This window comes from Trachemys scripta, chromosome 7 (genome assembly GCF_013100865.1).
Source record: "Trachemys scripta elegans isolate TJP31775 chromosome 7, CAS_Tse_1.0, whole genome shotgun sequence".
Lineage (NCBI taxonomy): Eukaryota > Metazoa > Chordata > Testudines > Emydidae > Trachemys > Trachemys scripta.
In genome coordinates, this window is record NC_048304.1 from 30039317 (window position 1) to 30056437 (window position 17121).

A 17121-nucleotide genomic window follows, 5' to 3' on the forward strand; every position below is an offset into this window, starting at 1 on the left:
CCCGATGCTACAAATTATTCACAGATTGTTGCCTCTTTGACCTGGCAGTTCCCAAACAATCAGGGCTTTGTAGGGATGTTTTCATTTGCAGAAGAAATGTGAGATATGAGTCAAGTCTATTCTGGGGGTAGTTTTGTTTATACATTAAAAAAAATGGACCCAGAGTGCTGTTGCCCTTGACACAGTACAAGCCCCCAACCGATCAGGACAAATAAGAGAGCTTTTGATTTGCTGGAAAGTCTTAAAATAATAAAACACACCCATAGGGCCACTGTCTACTCCCAGTGTTGCAGGCTGGGACCTGCTGCTTTACTCAAGGGCATCACAACAGAGTTGGGGGGAAAACTCCCCACCACCAGCAGCTAAAGCAAGAAGTAAGGGAGGGGTGGAGCACCGTTCCATCCCAGAATACTCTGGGTAACCCAATTAACTATCATGACCACTTTATTACATCCAGGGCTCATTATTTTATTAACGTGCCAGACCTAGCTACGTACCCACTGCAGCTCAGGGGGTGGGGTGGAGATGTTGCAACAGCTTGTCACTCACAGGACACACTGAGCACTGGTAGTAGGCTCACCTGCTATTTAAATAGATCCCACCCTATTCCTATGCACTACACACGGGTCACATCTGAGGCACAGGATATGAATTTTCTTTGCAACTGAGGGAGACCCTGCAGATTTTAGAGTAACCCAAAGCAGCCAGTACATGGTGTTTGGGCTCATTTTATTTCTGCTCTTTAGCCAAGCCTCTGGCAGTGTTATGGATTATAAGGGCAGAAGGAACCATTATTAGCATTTGGGGGGCGACAGCGCCCACCAGCCCCAGGCAGGGACCAGGACCCTGTCCGCTAGGCCCTACGCAGACACAGAACAAAGCTGGTGTCTGCCCCAAAGAGTTTCCCGTCTAATCCAGCCTCCTGCAGAACAGTTCAAAGCATCCTCCCAGCCATTCCTGCACCTAGCCCAGAATGGCTCTTGGAGCCGGAGCACACTGTTAGCCCATATTCAGGGTCCTGCCTCTGCTGTCTGTTCCTCCCACTCCACCCTGAGCCCCAGCGACTCCCCCACCTTCAGGCCACATCAGAGAGGGTGCCTCTAGGTGGGAAAGGCCCCCCATGTTCCCCACTGAGCCAGCCTGGTCCCCCACCCTAGGGCCCAGATGTAAATGTCAGTTCAGCTCCAAGCAGTTTGGCTCAGTCCAAATCAGGTCACCGTTCAGGTCAGGCCAGCACAGCCCTTACCTTGGGAACCAGGCATTTATCTATCACAACTCGAGATGGATCCAGCTCATGGTGTCTGTCCACCAGACCTACAAAGCTGCCTATTGCCACGTGTCTGTTCAGCCCACTGGGTTTTTAGACCTTATTCATCTTCCCCATAGTGCGAGGGAGCTGGGATCAGAACTCCTGGCTTAGCCCCGTTCTCTGATAACCTGAGAACAGATGTAAAGCCTAGATCTGTATAGACCCCTGCTCTGACTGCTTCTAACTCCTAGAAAACTATTGGCATTCCCAGAAGGCTTGAGATATTTAAAGGGATACTGCCCTTTTCCTATATTATATATCTGTAACTGAGTACAGAGGAAGTAGGTGGATTTGCTATTACTTAAGAGTCTTTAAATCAAGACTGGATATCTGTCTGAAATAAAAGTTATGCTCTAGCTCAACCGCCAGATATGGGTTGGATGAAATTCCATGGCCTGCGTCTCGCAGCTCAGCAAAGATGAGCACAATTGCCTTGAAATCTATGAAGTATTCAACAACAGAGAAAAGAGGGACAGAGGAACTGAGGGAAGAAAAACACCAGCCAATCATGGTGGATCAGTTTTATTCCCTACATCATAGGGGATGCCAAATCTTAGCTACGACAGAAAGCATCCAGGGGCTTCAGTCTGGTCATTAAGCAAGGCTGAACCATCAGACACTACAGGAGAAGAGGGGCCCAGCCATTTCCAAACCTGCTCCGAGAGGGGAGATGGGGGGAGAGGAGGAGATGTAAGATCCTGATCTTCCGCCTCCTGGTGGGGAATATGGGGATTAGAGAGAAGAGGCAACAATAGAAGAAGAGAGAGCCAGTGTGACCCCCAGGCAGCATCGATCAATGGCAGATCGGTTCACTGTCGTCAGATGGGACAGGTTTCAGGAGTCAGACAGAGCAGTTCTGAGATAATAACTGTGTCTCGTTGAGCCAGGGACGGGACCAGACCTGGAACTCACAGAGCAGTTTCTGTAGGGGGGAAAAACGTCCCACAATTAGATAGTCATGAAACACAGTATGGCTGCTGTAATACCAGGATGAATTGGCTTATGCCCAGGTGCATTGCAGCACAAGAATCAGGCCCAAGATTTAGTGACAGTGACAGCACCCACTCACACAGCACTGGGATGCAACTGCTGTTTGGTTTATTGATGGGAACTCATAATTTACCAGTGTGATCCCAAACCAGTGCCCATGCAAAGCTTCAGATAACCCCAACATTAGCAGCGAGTCAGCTTATGCCCCATACACCCAGTCTGTTAAAAGTGTCTTTTGTTTCCTATTTTACTTTCTACAAAGGGCACATTGGGTTAAAAGGAATCTTTATTTAAGATTCCTTACCTGAGTCACTACCAATAGGGTGGGGCGTAAATAGGTTTCCCTTCCACAGAATATTTCAACTTTTGGGCAAAACTATCCAACCCCAAAAAATATTTCAGCCAAAAACTGAGCTATTTTGATTTCAATACGGTGCTGTGGTGCTTCACAAGAGTTGTAATTCAAGTACCTCATCTCCTATTCCCCTCGATAGGTCGCACTCTCTGGCCAGACTCCATCAGGCATTAGGAGCTTAACCCAGAATTCCAATGGGCAGCAGAGACTGCGGGAACTGTGGGATAGCTACCCACAGTGCATCACTCCATAAGTCGATGCTAGCCACGGTAGTGAGGACTCCACCGACTTAATGCGCTTAGTGTGGACATATGCAATCTACTATAAAATCGATTTCTAAAAAGTGACTTTTATAAAATCAATCTAATTTCATAGTGTAGACATACCCTTAGCCAGTCTGTGGCGGTGGTGCATCACTGGAGATGTAGGCTGGACAGGGAGCCTGGCTTACAGAGCATAATAGGAGCACCAAGTCCCCAAATGACAACTCCTGAGAGGTGCTACAGTGCCATTCTGAATGGAAATATTTCAATTTACAGCTGAAATATTGGTATTTTCTGTGAAAAGAGGGCACTTTTTGCACACACAGTTTAGTTGGAAAGTTGGGATTTTGACCAAACTAAATGTTTTCATTTAATAAACAATTTCAGTGGAAACACTTTTGACCAGCCCATTATGGACATCTTAAACCATAAAGCTGCAATTTTCCAGAGAGCCTAAGGAAAATCTGATGTCTCATTATCCTAACTGAACCCTTCCCCCGCTTTTACTATTCCATTCCTCTCAGGGGGATGGTGAAAAGGAACTACTGGCCTCAGTTTCACTTCTGTTTACATTCTGGGGCAAGTCAATTTCACACTCTGGTTACATTCAGTTTCAGTGTTTGGACTGCTAGCCCCTCAGGGGCGTGCTTTAAATTAGAAACATTTTCATCATTTTAAATTACTATGAAGCTCTGAGATACTGTTAACACAAAACTTATGATGTATCCACTTTAAGACTGAGATACTCCCTAAGCTTATTTATATTACACTAGCACCCATAGACCTTACCTGTGATCATGGCCCCACTGTGCCAGGTTCTGACAATCCCTACTCCGCAGAACTTGCAATCCAAATAGACGAAGGGTGGGCAGGGGAAACTGAGGCACAGTGAAGGGGGAGACTTGCCCGAGGTAAGAGGTGTTGTGCCGCACCCTGTACTCTAGGTTGTCCAAAGTAACCCAAGTCCAACTAAAGGTGTTGCTTTCCAGATGTTTCAAGATGCTGTCCCTCCTGCTTGGGAGAAGCTCCCCGTACACATCTGCAAAGCTACTGCATTATCCTCCTTCAAGTACCTCCTTAAAGTTCTCCTCTACTCTGATGATGCCTACTGTCATGGAGTGTGGGGGGACACAAGGCCCTGCCCCCCACCCAGCTTCCTGCAATTCACCATGACTGTCAGCCAGTCAGTAAAGCAGAAGGTAACAGGAACACAGTCCAAGACAGGTCTTGCAGGCACAGGCAACAGGACCCCCCTCCTCCCCAGTTAGGTGCATCTTGAGGTCCCAGGGCACCACAGCCCCCTTGGGAGGTCAGAGCCCTGTCTGCCTCCCAGCCATTCCACCAGCCAGCTCTGACCCTCTCTCCCCAGCCTTTTGTTCAGTTTCCCGGGCAGAGGTGTCACCTGGCCTCTAACCCCTTCCTGGGTTCTCATGTTATATGCTCAGGTATTCTCCCTCACAGCCAGTCTCCCATCCCCCAATGCAGACCATCCTAGCCACACTCCCCTGCCTTCCCAGCCAACACTCCCCACTCAGCATTCAAAGACCACATTAAGAACAGTCCCAGTTCGTCACATCTACAAAAAAAATTCAACAACCAGGCTGCTGATGTGCTGAGCCCACTGCCCAGTTGCGTCTCATTGTTTCCTTTGGCTCCCCGGTCTGTCTGCCAGCTCTTGTCTTATACCTGGATTGGAAGCTCTCTGGGGCTCATTTTTTTGTTCTGTTTGTACTGGACTGAGCACAGTGGGGTCCTGGCCCATGACTGGAGCTTGTAGGTGTTGTGGTTATACAAATAAGTTCTGTGGCAGGCAGTGACCCTGGCCTCGCAAGACAGAACTGCGCCCACACAAAGTTGACACCTCAACTAGACACTATACAGTTTTCTCTGTTCACCTGTTGCTCTGATGCTGGCGGCAAGGGGCATGTGCTGATGTCCCCGTTTCCAAGGCCTGCCCCATTTTTCCGGCACTGTGTTGTCACCAGCTGTACGGTCAGGTAGTATTTCATGCCAGCCACCACCTGGAACAAGAGCAGAGATCCCAGAGTGAGGAAGATTCTGGACATTTCCCACTTCTGATCAATAGCAGGAAATTGAGGAATCAAGCGTTACAGCTCCACAAACTGCAATTGTTCTGTTTGCAGATGGTAGTGCTTGGAGGCCACAACTGAGATTGGGGGGCCCCTTCATCATGCCAACAAGTGCACAGACAGCCTTTCTTCACCTCCACCCCCCGACTGAGATCAGGGCCCACATTTGTGCAGAAACCACCCCCGGACTGAGCTTGGGACCCCATTTGTGCCAGGCACTGCACAGATTCCTCCCCCCTGCTCTCCCATAAAAATCCACACAGCCCCCCATGCCAGGTGCTGAGGCTGATCCAGAGCTCATTAAAATCAATGGAAGACTGTCCCAGACCTTTAGAGCTTCGACAATAGACAAAGGGTGGGAGAGGAAACTACAACACGGAGAGGGGAAGGGACTTGCCTAAGATCAGTAACAGAGCCAGGAATAAGACCTAGGTCTCCTGAGTCCCGTTCCAGTGCACTCATCCATCACTGGATTTTAGAGCACTATTTGGTCCTCAGAGTCAGCTGAAGAATAAGAAGCCAGATCCAGGAGCAGCAGCACAAGCACGGCCCTGGGCCACCCCCCATTCCCAGGTGCAGCAGCGACCGCTGGAACCCCCCTCAGCACCTAAGATTTAGTTAGGGGGTTTTCTAGTAAAAGTCATGGACAGGTCACTGGCCCTGACTTTTTGGTTATTGCCAGTGACCTGTCCTTGACTTTTACTAAAAATACCCATGTCTAAATTGTAGCCTTAACTATGACATCTTTTGATCTGTTTAAGAAGCTAATCACATTGAGCTCATTAAGTCTCTCAGCATCAGGCATTTGTTTCCAGCCCTCTGATCATTTCTCTGCACCCTCTCCAATTTTTCAATGTCCTTTTGAAAATGTGGCCCTCGGAAATGGACGCAGTGTTCCAGTATCGCTCCCTCCAATGCTGTATGCAGAAGTAAAATCCCCTCCCTGCTCCTACTCCCCTGTTTGCACAGGTAAGGATCACACCGGGAGCTCATGCTGCGCTGCTTGTCCACTGTGACCCTAAATCCTGCTCAGGGTCACTGCTTTCCAGGATACAGTCCCCCAGTCCGTAGGCACAGCCCACACTTCTTGTCCCTAGATGTATAACTTTGCATTACAATGCATTGTGTTGGAACAGGCCCGGTTCCCCAAGCGATACAGATCGTTCTGTAGGACTGCCCTGTCCTCAGCACTAGGTGCCACTCCACTAATCCTTCCTCATCCTCTGTGGATGGATGGAAGATATGGATTGTTACGGCCAGGTCTATCTGGCACCAGTGACAATAAAGAGCTGGAGCTTTATAAAGAGGAGTCCAAGAAATGTGGCCTAGGGAACAGATCACTGGGCTGGGAGTCAGGTCACTGGGTTCTAGTCCCCACTCTGCCACTGACCTTGGGCAAATTCCTTCCCCTCTTTGTACCTCTACTTCCTCTCTCACCCTTTGGGTAGGTCTACACTACCCAGTAGTTCGGCAGCAAGCAAATCGAACTTCTGGGTTCGACTTTATCGCGTCTTGTCTGGACGAGATAAGTCGAACCCGGAAGTGCTCGCCATCGACTTATCCAGCTCGGCGAGAGGAGTACCGCGAAGTCGACGGGAGCCAGCCTGCCGCGTGTGGACCGAGGTAAGTTCGAACTAAGGTACTTTGAACTTCAGCTACATTATTCACGTAGCTGAAGTTGCGTACCTTAGTTCGAATTGGGGGGGTTAGTGTAGACCTGCCCTTTGTCTACTTCAGTTAGAAGTTCTTCAGGGCAGGGGCTGTCTCTCAATCCGTGTCTGTGCATCATGTGGCACAACCAGGGCCCCCAAACTCAGCAGGGAGTGGGCTGTCTTGGCCGAGGCTTCTAGGTGTTACTGTAATACCCATAACAACTATTTACTTAGCCCAGATCTCCCCTAGAAAGAACCTGGTGAGATCAAGACAATCCCAGATCAGCTCAATCATCACGGCATAGGTTAGACATTCCATAGACAAGTTGGCGTTGAGATACAGAATAGGTGGAAACGGTGGAAAGAGAGGGTGTAACTAGGAAATAAAACCAGGAAGATACAAGAGCCCTGATGCAAGCAGCAACCTGTTGTTCCAGATTGTGTCCCTAGTACAGTTCTTCCCTTCCAGTGGAGCAGGTAGATGCTAGGGCCCAACCGCAAGTGGATGGTTTACATCCACTTGCCAATATGTAGCATGCACCTGTATCTATGCCACCTTTTTATATGACCCCAAATTCTACCGCATGCCTTTGCACATGTTCCACTAATATGGGGAAGCTTAGCACCAAAACTGACCATTCACTCAGTAGGGAATTTCTCAAACTGGTGGAGCAGGGAACCCTAGACTTTAAGGCCAGAAGGGACCATCCCGATCATCTTTGACCTTCTGTATATCACAGACCTGAGCATCTCCCCTAGCCATTTCTGCAGCGTGTCTTGTAGGAAGACATCCCGACTTGGTTTAAAAACTTCAAGGGACAGAGAATCCACCCAATCCCTACGTCAGCTGGTCCAATGGTTAATCCCCCTCCCTGTTAAAAATGTGCACCTTATTTCTAGTCTCAATTTGTCCAGCTTCAGTTCTCAGCTGTTGGGGCTCATTCTGCCTTTGATGATAGTGGGCCTTTTAACCCAGCAGACAGACAATCTCCTCCTCATGGATGTACTTGCAGACCATGATCAAATCACCCATTCACCTTCTCCTAGAGAAACTAAATACTGGGTTTTCCAGCCCTCAAATCACTTTTGTGGCTCTTCTGAGTTCTCTCCAATCATGGATACCCTTTGAAAGGGTAAACACCAGAAACAGACAGTACCCGGTAATGGTCTCACTGACATCGTAGACAGAGGTAATAGCATCACCCTACTCCTGCTTGCTTACTCCTCTGTTTTAATGTCCAAGGATCACATTAGCCCTGTTAGCTTCAGCATCGCACTGGGAGCGCACGTTCCTACATGCCCCACAAGTCCTTTTTGTGGCACGGTGTTCCAGGAATCCAGACCCTCAATTGTTCTTGTAGCTCTTCACTGAGCCCTCCCCAGTTCCTCCTCTCACCCCTCCAAGAAGCCAACGGTTGCTGAATCAGACCAGCAGGTCCAGTGTCACAGGCTAATGAGAAAAGGCGAAGGAAGCACAGAGATGATGCCAATGAGAACCTGGGCTTTTGTCCCCATACTGCAAGTCTTAGCACAGAGCAAGCCTTGGACAAAAGGCATCACAGAAGCCCAAAGTAACCATTATAAAAGGCTGGTTCTTCAGAGCCTTATGCATTAGAGAGCTGTAAACAACATTCCATGGGGAGCAACATTCTGTTGTGAGGTCACATCTGTCTAGTACAAGATGGCTACAACCGATCTTGGTGAAAACCAGCTTCCAAGAGCAAGAGGGCACAGATTCAGCATACACAAGTTCACAAAAAGAGACCGAGGACTGGCACTGTTCATGCTAGACTAGAGAAGAAAAAGAAGAGACAGGATGGAAGGATACAACCATGAGATAGAGAAGGGAGATGGGGGAACTTCCCACCCCTAAAAGCCTCCCGCCAATCTTGGTTGGGAACCCATACAGTGCCCGACATGACAGGGGGCCTCACCTCAATCTCAGCTGAGGTTTCTAGGCACTAGTGTAACACCAATAATAACTGTCGGACTTAGCCCTGATCTCCCCTAGAAGGAACACAATGAGATCAGACAGTCCTAGACCAGATCCATCATCATACATGCCTTCTTCCTCCAGCAGTTAGATTTCCATGTACACAACCAGGAGTTGACACACTATGAGCTAATCCAGAGTGGGTAGAGGCAGAGGGAAGCGAGTGCATGGGACCCTGACCGCCAGATCCCAGCCAGGATCCCACGCAGCACCCAGCACGATAGGGGAGCCCTCCTCACCCCTGATCCCAGACAGGGTCTTGCACAGCATCAGCAGGAGAGCACCCACACACACAATCCCAGCCAGGGTCCCACTCAGCACCCAGCAGATGGGGAGCCCCCACAAAACTCCTGTTGCATTGGGTGCTTGCAGCAGTGGTGGAAGAGAACCAGTGGCAATGAGAGTGAGCCTGCCTGGCCGGGCGAGTAGGAGAGAAGCAGGGCAGGCTGTGGGTCTGGGCAGACATGGTGCTTAGGTAATGCTGGGAAGGGACAATGCCCTGGCTGCAGAGCAGCATTCTTGTGGTTTGGGTAGAGCCATAATAACCCTACCAGCCAATACCGACTTCCCTCCCTCCTGTCCCGCATTACACCCTAAACATAGGAACTGAGTATTTCTGCAGCCAGGAGGCCTGGAGTCAATTCTTTTATTTTAGATGAGAGCTGAGGCTCTGGCACTCTAGTGCATGGATACCAACCAATGCTCTTCCTCACAACCCTCTGCATGGAGATCCAAACAGTCCCATGCTGCCTACTCGTAGTGGTAAGGGTCTCTCCACAGCCACAGGGGTTAGAGATGTAATTCAAGGGGAGCTGAGATCGTGGGCTCAGATACAGGGTCACACATACAAAAGAGTGGCACAGGGAAGTGGGTGCCACTGTGGTCTGCCCCCCAGGCATCCTGCCTGCTTACACTCCTCTTTGCCAGGTTTTCTCCACAGGCCATAGGCAACAGCAGGGTTTTGTTACAGGAAGCTGAAACACTGGGGCTCAGAGGGAGGAGGAAGGGGGATGTGGGCACCTGCAGGGTCCAGGGCTCCTCCAGTGGTTACCCAGACTGGCAGGACACTCAGCTGTCATTGAAGAAGTTAGCACGAATTCTAGGCCGCCCCCCCCGGACCAGCTATGTGGGTGGCAGCAGAAACTGCTCTCACAGGACACCTCCCCTGCAACCTGCCATCCCATAACCAGCACCCTTGCCCCCCACCTGGCCACAGGGGCCTCCCAGCCCCCCACACCTCTGCCCCCACCGGGCCCAATCCCTAATCCCCACCGGGCTATGGGGCTTCCCCTACTCCTCCAGGGTCCAGACCCTACCCGCGCCTATACCTAACTCCGTCCCCCGCCCCACAGACCCCTGTCAGCTCCAGGGCTCCCCGAAGAGACCCAAACCCCACCCTGAATCCACCCCTGTCCCGGCTCCCACCCGGACACCTGCACCCCCGACGGGGGCGCTGTGCCCCCCAGCTGGCTCTGGCTCCGGCTCCAGCTCCAGCTCCAGCCCCGCCCCGGCCCTGCTGACCTGGCTGAGGGCCCGCAGCACCCGCTCCGCCCGGGAGTAGTGCAGGCTGTTGCTGGCCTTGTTATAGGCCTCCACCGCGAACCGCACGGCCGCCTGCACCCCGGGATCCGAGATCGGCACCTCCTGCAGCCCCCCGGCCAGGCGCTCCCCGCGCAGCCCCGGCCCCGCCAGGAGCAGCAGCCACAGCGCAGCCAGCCACACAGCCGCTCCAGGCCTCGACATTGCTGCGAATGAGCGGCCTGAGCACCGCCCCCAGGAGAGCCCCGCTAGCCCCGCCTCCCCTGCTGGCCCCGCCCTGAGAGCCCCGCCTCCCCTGCTGGCCCCGCCCGCAGGGAACCCCACCGGCCCTGTATACAGTGAGGATTCCTTCCCGCCTATCTGTCCCTAGCGCTTGGGAGAAGCTCCCCATACACTTGTGGACACTGCCTCCCCACTGTCCTCCTTCAGCCTTGTCCTCCTAGGGTGACCAGACAGCAAGTGTGAAAAATTGGGACAGGGTGTGGGAGGTAATAGGCGCCTGCATAAGACAAAGCCCCAAATATCGGGACTGTCCCTATAAAATTGGGACATCTGGTCACCCCACCTCACACCTCACCCTTCCTGTGACACTGTAATGTTATGAGTGTATGGGGCCGGTGCAACCACTAGGCGAACAAGGCAGCCGCCTAGGGCGCCTAGTGGTTGAGGGCGCCTAAAAGCCCGCTCAGGCGAGGAAGTGGAATGGAGGTGAGTTGGGGTGGGGGGACGCGGGGAGGGCCGCCCGCAGTAACAAGGGGGGGCGCACAGGGGAACTGCTCCCCACTCCAGATCACCTCCACTCTGCCTCCTCCGTTGAGCACACAGCCCCTGCTCTAATTCTCCTCCAATCAGCGCTGCAAGCCTGGGAGGGGAGGAGAATTAGAGCGGCGCCGGCATGCTCAGCGGAGGAGGTGGAGCGGAGGTGAGCTGGGGCGGGCTCCCCGGGCGGGGTTAGCTTCCGTGGCGAAGGGGGCTCCCTGGGCGGTGGGTGGGGTTAGCTACCGTGGAGGTGGGCACCCCGGGCGGGGTTAGTTGCAGAGTCCTTGAATATGGACATTGGACTATAACCTATGGACTATATCTAAAAGGACTTTTGGCAACTACAAGCTCATCTCTGCTATGTATCTGAACCTCAAGAATTGAATTCAAGTCTGTATGTATATTGATCTTTTAACCAACACCCTCTCTCTCTTTTCTTTTTTAATAAATTTTAGTTTAGTTAATAAGAATTGGCTATAAGCGTGTATTTTGGGTAAGATCTAAGTTATAATTGGACCTGGGTATGTGGCTGATCCTGTGGGGTTGGAAGAACCTTTTCTTTTATGTGATGAGATAAGATTTTCGGTAATCATCAATGTTTGACATGTGTGTCTGGATGGAGGCCTGAGGCTGGGTACTTTAAGGGAACTGCCTTATTTGGACTTCTGAGTAACCAGTGAGGTACTATAGGGTATGTCTACACTACAAAATTAGGTTGAATTTATAGAAGTCGGGTTTTTAGAAATCGTTTTTATATAGTCGATTGTGTGTGTCCCCGCACAAAATGCTCTAAGTGCATTAAGTAGGCGGACTGCGTCCACAGTACCGAGGCTAGCGTCGACTTCCGGAGCGTTGCACTATGGGTAGCTGTGGGTAGCTATCCCACAGGTCCCGCAGTCTCCGCTGCCCATTGGAATTCTGGGTTGAGATCTCAATGCCTGATGGGGCAAAAACAGTGTTGCGGTTGGTTCTGGGTACACGTCGTCAGGCCCCCCCTCCCGCGAAAGCAACGGCAGACAATCGTTTTGCACCTTTTTTCCTGGGTTACCTGTGCAGACGCCATACCACGGCAAGCATGGCGACCGCTCAGCTCACCATCCCCATATGTCTCCTGGGTGCTGGCAGACATGGGACTGTATTGCTACACAGCAGCAGCTCACTGCCTTTTGGCAGCAGACGGTGCATTACAACTGGTAGCCGTCGTCGTTGTACTCCTGGGGGCTCTTTTAGCTGACCTCGGTGAGGTCAGTCAGGGGCACCTGGGCAGACATGGGAGTGACTCAGCCAGGTCATTCCCATCTTCTGCCGAGCACCCAGGAGATGACGATGGCTAGTAGTCGTACTGCACCGTCTTCTGCCGAGCAGCCAGGAGATGACGATGGCTAGTAGTCGTACTGCACCGTCTTCTGCCGAGCAGCCAGGAGATGACGATGGCTAGTAGTCGTACTGCAGCATCTTCTGCCGAGCACCCAGGAGATACGATGGCTAGCAGTCGTACTGCACCGTCTGCTGCCAGACTAACATGTAAAATATAGATGGAGTGGATCAAAACAAAAAATAGACCGGATTTGTTTTGTATTCATTTGCTTCCCCTCTCGCTCCATGAAATCAACGGCCTGCTAAACCCAGGGTTTTGAGTTCAGTCCTTGCGGGGGCCATTCTGTGTGACAGTTGTTTGTGTTTCTTCTTGATGCAAAGCCACCCCCTTTGTTGATTTTAATTCCCTGTAAGCCATGTCGTCAGTCACCCCTCGCTCCGTCAGAGCAACGGCAGACAATCGTTTTGCGCCTTTTTTCAGCGCAGACGCCATCGCACGGGGATCATAGGATCTGCTCAGATCACCGTGGCAATTATGAGCACTGTAAACACCACGCACATTATCCTGGAGTATATGCAGAACCAGAACCTGCAAAAGCAAAACCAGGCAAGGAGGCGTCGGCAGCGTGGTGATGAGAGATGAGGACATAGACTTCTCACAAAGTACGGGCCCTGGCAATGTGCACATCATGGTGTTAATGTGGCAGGTTCATGCCATGGAACGCTGATTCTGGGCCCGGGAAACAAGCACAGACTGGTGGGACTGCGTAGTGTTGCAGGTCTGGGATGATTCCCAGTGGCTGCAAAACTTTCGCATGCGTAAGGGCACTTTCATGGAACTTTGTGAGTTGCTTTCCCCTTCCCTGAACCGCCAGAATACCAAGATGAGAGCAGCCCTCTCAGTTGAGAAGCGAGTGGCGATAGCCCTGTGAAAGGTTGCAATGGCAGACAGCTACCGGTCAGTCGGGCATCAATTTGGAGTGGGCAAATCTACTGTGGGGGCTGCTGTGATCCAAGTAGCCAACACAATCAAAGAGCTGCTGATATCAAGGGTATGACTCTGGGAAATGTGCAGGTCATAGTGGATGGCTTTGCTGCAATGGGATTCCCTAACTGTGGTGGGGCGATAGACGGAACCCATATCCCTATCTTGGCACTGGAGCACTGAGCCAGCAAGTACATAAACCGAAAGGGGTACTTTTCAATGGTGCTGCAAGCCCTGGTGGATCACAAGGGATGTTTTACCAACATCAACGTGGGATGGCCGGGAAAGGTACATGACGCTCAATCTTCAGGAACTCTGGTCTGATTCAAAAGCTGTAGGAAGGGACTTACTTTGTAAAAGCTTTGGGAGTACATCCAGGAGAGCTTTATGGAGATGTCCCTGGAGGATTTCCGCTCCATCCCCAGACACGTTAACAGACTTTTCCAGTAGCTGTACTGGCCGCGAATGCCAGGGCAAATTAATCATTAAACACGCTTGCTTTTAAACCATGTCTAATATTTACAAAGGTACACTCACCAGAGGTCCCTTCTCCGCCTTCAGGGTCCGGGAGCCTGCCTTGAGTGTGTTCGGGGGTTACTGGCTCCAGGTCCAGGGTGAGGAACAGATCCTGGCTGTTGGGGAAACCGGTTTCTCCGCTTCCTTGCTGTGAGCTATCTTCCTCGTCCCCAAAACCCACTTCCGTGTTGCGTCCTACTCCATTGACGGAGTCAAAGCACAGGGTACTGTTGGGGTACTGATGGCTGCACCCCCTAGAATGGCATACAGCTCATCATAGAAGCAGCATGTTTGGGGCTGTGACCCGGAGCGGCCGTTTGCCTCTCTGTTTTTTTGGTAGGCTTGCCTGAGCTCCTTAATTTTCACGCGGCACTGCCGCGAGTCCCTGTTATAGCCTCTGTCCTTCATGCCCTTATAGATTTTTTCAAATGCTTTGGCATTTCGTCTTTTGGAACGGAGTTCAGCTAGCACGGATTCATCTCCCCATACAGCGATCAGATCCCATACCTCCCGTTCGGTCCATGCTGGAACTCTTTTGCGATTCTGGGACTCCATGGTCACTTCTGCTGATGAGCTCTGCATGGTCACCTGTGCTGATCAGCTCGCAACGCTGGCCAAACAGGAAATGAAATTCAAAAGTTTGCGGGCCTTTTCCTGTCTACCTGGCCAGTGCATCTGAGCTGAGAGCGCTGTCCAGAGCGGTCACAATGGAGCACTCTGGGATAGCTCCCGGAGGCCAATACCATCGAATTGCGTCCACACTACCCCAAATTCGAGCCGGCAAGGCCGATTTCAGCGCTAATCCCCTCATCGGAGGTAGAGTAAAGAAATCGATTTAAAGAACCCTTTAAGTAAAAAAAAAGGGCTTCGTTGTGTGGACGGGTCCAGGGTTAAATCGAGGTAACGCTGCTAAATTCGACCTAAAATCGTAGTATAGACCAGGCTATAGAAGCTGTTTTGTGCTCACTTGGTAAATGTAAGTATTGGAATATCCACCAGCATTTGGGGTTTGTTTGCCCCGTTTTGTTTGCAGTTCACCCTGATTGAGTGACCTCAGCTGGCTCCCACAGGCAGCATCGTCACAGTGGCGTAGTCATGCTAGGATCCACAGAACCAGGTCAATTAAGCTTTGGGTCAGAACCCCACGCTATCCAAATTTGAATTTTGGTAGTATGAGCTTGGTTGGTTAAAGAGCAGTTGCAATGGGTGAGCAAAGAGCATATGAGGGCCTTGACAAAAAAGCCCTGGAAGATTTGTGTTCAGAAAAGGGGATAAGCTTTCAAAAGAAAGGTACATATCAAGAACTGAGAGATCTGTTAATAGCCTGTGATCAGAGGGCAGAAGCACAGCCCTTACCTGGTACTACAGAAACTGCAGAAGCAATTAGAATGAAAAAGGCAGCAAATAAACTGCAACTTGAGCATGAACAGAAACTAGTAGACGTTCGATTGCTGGAAAAGCAAAAAATAGCTGAATTAGAAAGAGAAGCTGCTGAGAGAGAAGAAAGAGCTCGTAAGGGGCATCTGGAGCTGCTGGCTGCTGAGAAAGCTCGACAGATGGAACAGGAGATGGCCAAACTTCATCTCCAAGTAATGGAAGACCAGAGAAAGTCATTGCCATCTGGTACTCCACTTCCCCTCTGCCATGAGAAAAACTGGGAAAGGATGTGTCCCATTTACAACGATACTGAGGATATAGAGGTGTTTTTGGCTACCTTTGAACGTCTCTGCATCGTCACAGACACCTACAACATCCTTGGGCTACCAGTGCTGGAGTTATGGGGGAAAAGCAGGGGTAGGGTGACCAGATGTCCCAATTTTATAGGGACAGTCCAGATTTGTGGGTCTTTTTCTTACATAGGCTCCTATTCCCCTCCCCACCCCACCCCTCCGCTGTCCCGATTTTTCACACTTGCTGTCTGATTACCCTAAGCAGGGGGGCCCTTAATGAATGTGGGCAGGGCAGGAGGCAGCAAGGAGCAAGGTACCAGCACACCCCTTAGCTGGGGTGCTGAGCTGGCATCCTCCTCCCTGCCAAACTCAGCTGCAGCGCTACTGGCTCCTTCCCTCTGCTCTTACCACCCCCCCCAGTCATCTGCCTGCCTCAACCCCCTACCTGTTGTCCCAACTCCTCCCCTCTGCCCTTAGCCATCCCACCTTCGGAATATTACACAGGAACAAAACTTGATGACCTTGAAGACTGGAGTAATAGAAATGGGAATTTCCACTGTAAACTCATCAGTTGGAAACGACGGAGGACATCACAGGATGACTGTATGATGATGTGTATTAGTCAATCACAGGATAACTACGAGTTACCAATGTGATGCAACCATGAAAAAAGGCAAATACAGCCCTAAAGTGTATTAGGCAAGAGATTTCCAGTGGAGATAGGGAAGTATTAATGCCATTGGACCAGGCATTGGGAAGACCTCATCTGGAATACTGCGTGTTGCTCCGGTCACCTATGACCAAGAAAAAGGAATCCAAACTGGCTCAGCCCAGCTGCAGAGAAGGGCTCCCAGGCTGATCAGAGGAATGGAGAACTGATCTTATGAGAGGAGACTGAAAAAGCTGGGTTTGTTTAGCCTAGAAAGGCTTTGTGAGATCTGTCAGTTAACCAGTTCTTCATCCATTTCATGTGTGCTTTATTGATACTGTATAGTGCTAATGTTTTAATCAGACTGTCATGGTATAAAGTCAAACAGCACCTTACATGAGTCTAAGTACATTCCATCCAGGGCCAGCTCTAACTTTTTTGCTGCCCCAAGCAGCAAAAAAAAGCGCCGCCTCGCCGAGCCCCCCCCCGCCGAATGCCGCGCCGCACCGTGCTGCCCCCTGCCACCCCAAGATTGGCCGCCCCTTACCAGGTGCCGCCCCAAGCATGTGCTTGGTTGCCTGGTGCCTGGAGCCGGCCCTGATTCCATCTACACCATTAACTCTATCAACCAAATTTACAATTTCCTCAATGAATGAAATCAGCTCTGACAAGACCTATTTCCTACAGATAACCCTTCTGCCAGGTGTCACCATCCAAAAGGGTTGGGTTCAATTATCCAGGGCTTCCTTCTGAAAACTTGAACAACACTGGCTCAAGCCTTCACCCAGAAACCCAGGAAAGTTACCACCCCTGGGCACCCTTATACCTCCCCCATATAAGCACCAAGTGTAGGGTTTAAAACAAAGAGAAAAGGTTTTATTGGGAGTGGGGGGACACACAAGAAACTTGGGAAAGCCAGCAGTTAGTGAATCAACACCATCTGTTAGGGAAGACTTCCCACTTTCAGTAGGGTTACCATATTTTAATTTTTAAAAAGGAGGACACTCCATGGGGCCCCAGCCCCGCCCCAACTC

At 50.9% G+C, this 17121-nt stretch overlaps 1 protein-coding gene across 1 annotated transcript; it reads right to left on the reverse strand.

The window, feature by feature from the left end:
- Window positions 1-1815: 1815 nt before the first annotated feature.
- Window positions 1816-10430, reverse strand: CST6 (cystatin E/M). Its single transcript, XM_034777323.1, has 3 exons — window positions 10174-10430; window positions 4813-4938; window positions 1816-2231 (listed from the first exon to the last, which is right to left on the reverse strand). The coding sequence occupies exons 1-3, from the start codon at window positions 10393-10395 to the stop codon at window positions 2151-2153; spliced, it is 429 nt and encodes a 142-aa protein (XP_034633214.1). The 5' UTR covers window positions 10396-10430; the 3' UTR covers window positions 1816-2150.
- Between the last annotated feature and the right edge of the window lie 6691 nt (window positions 10431-17121).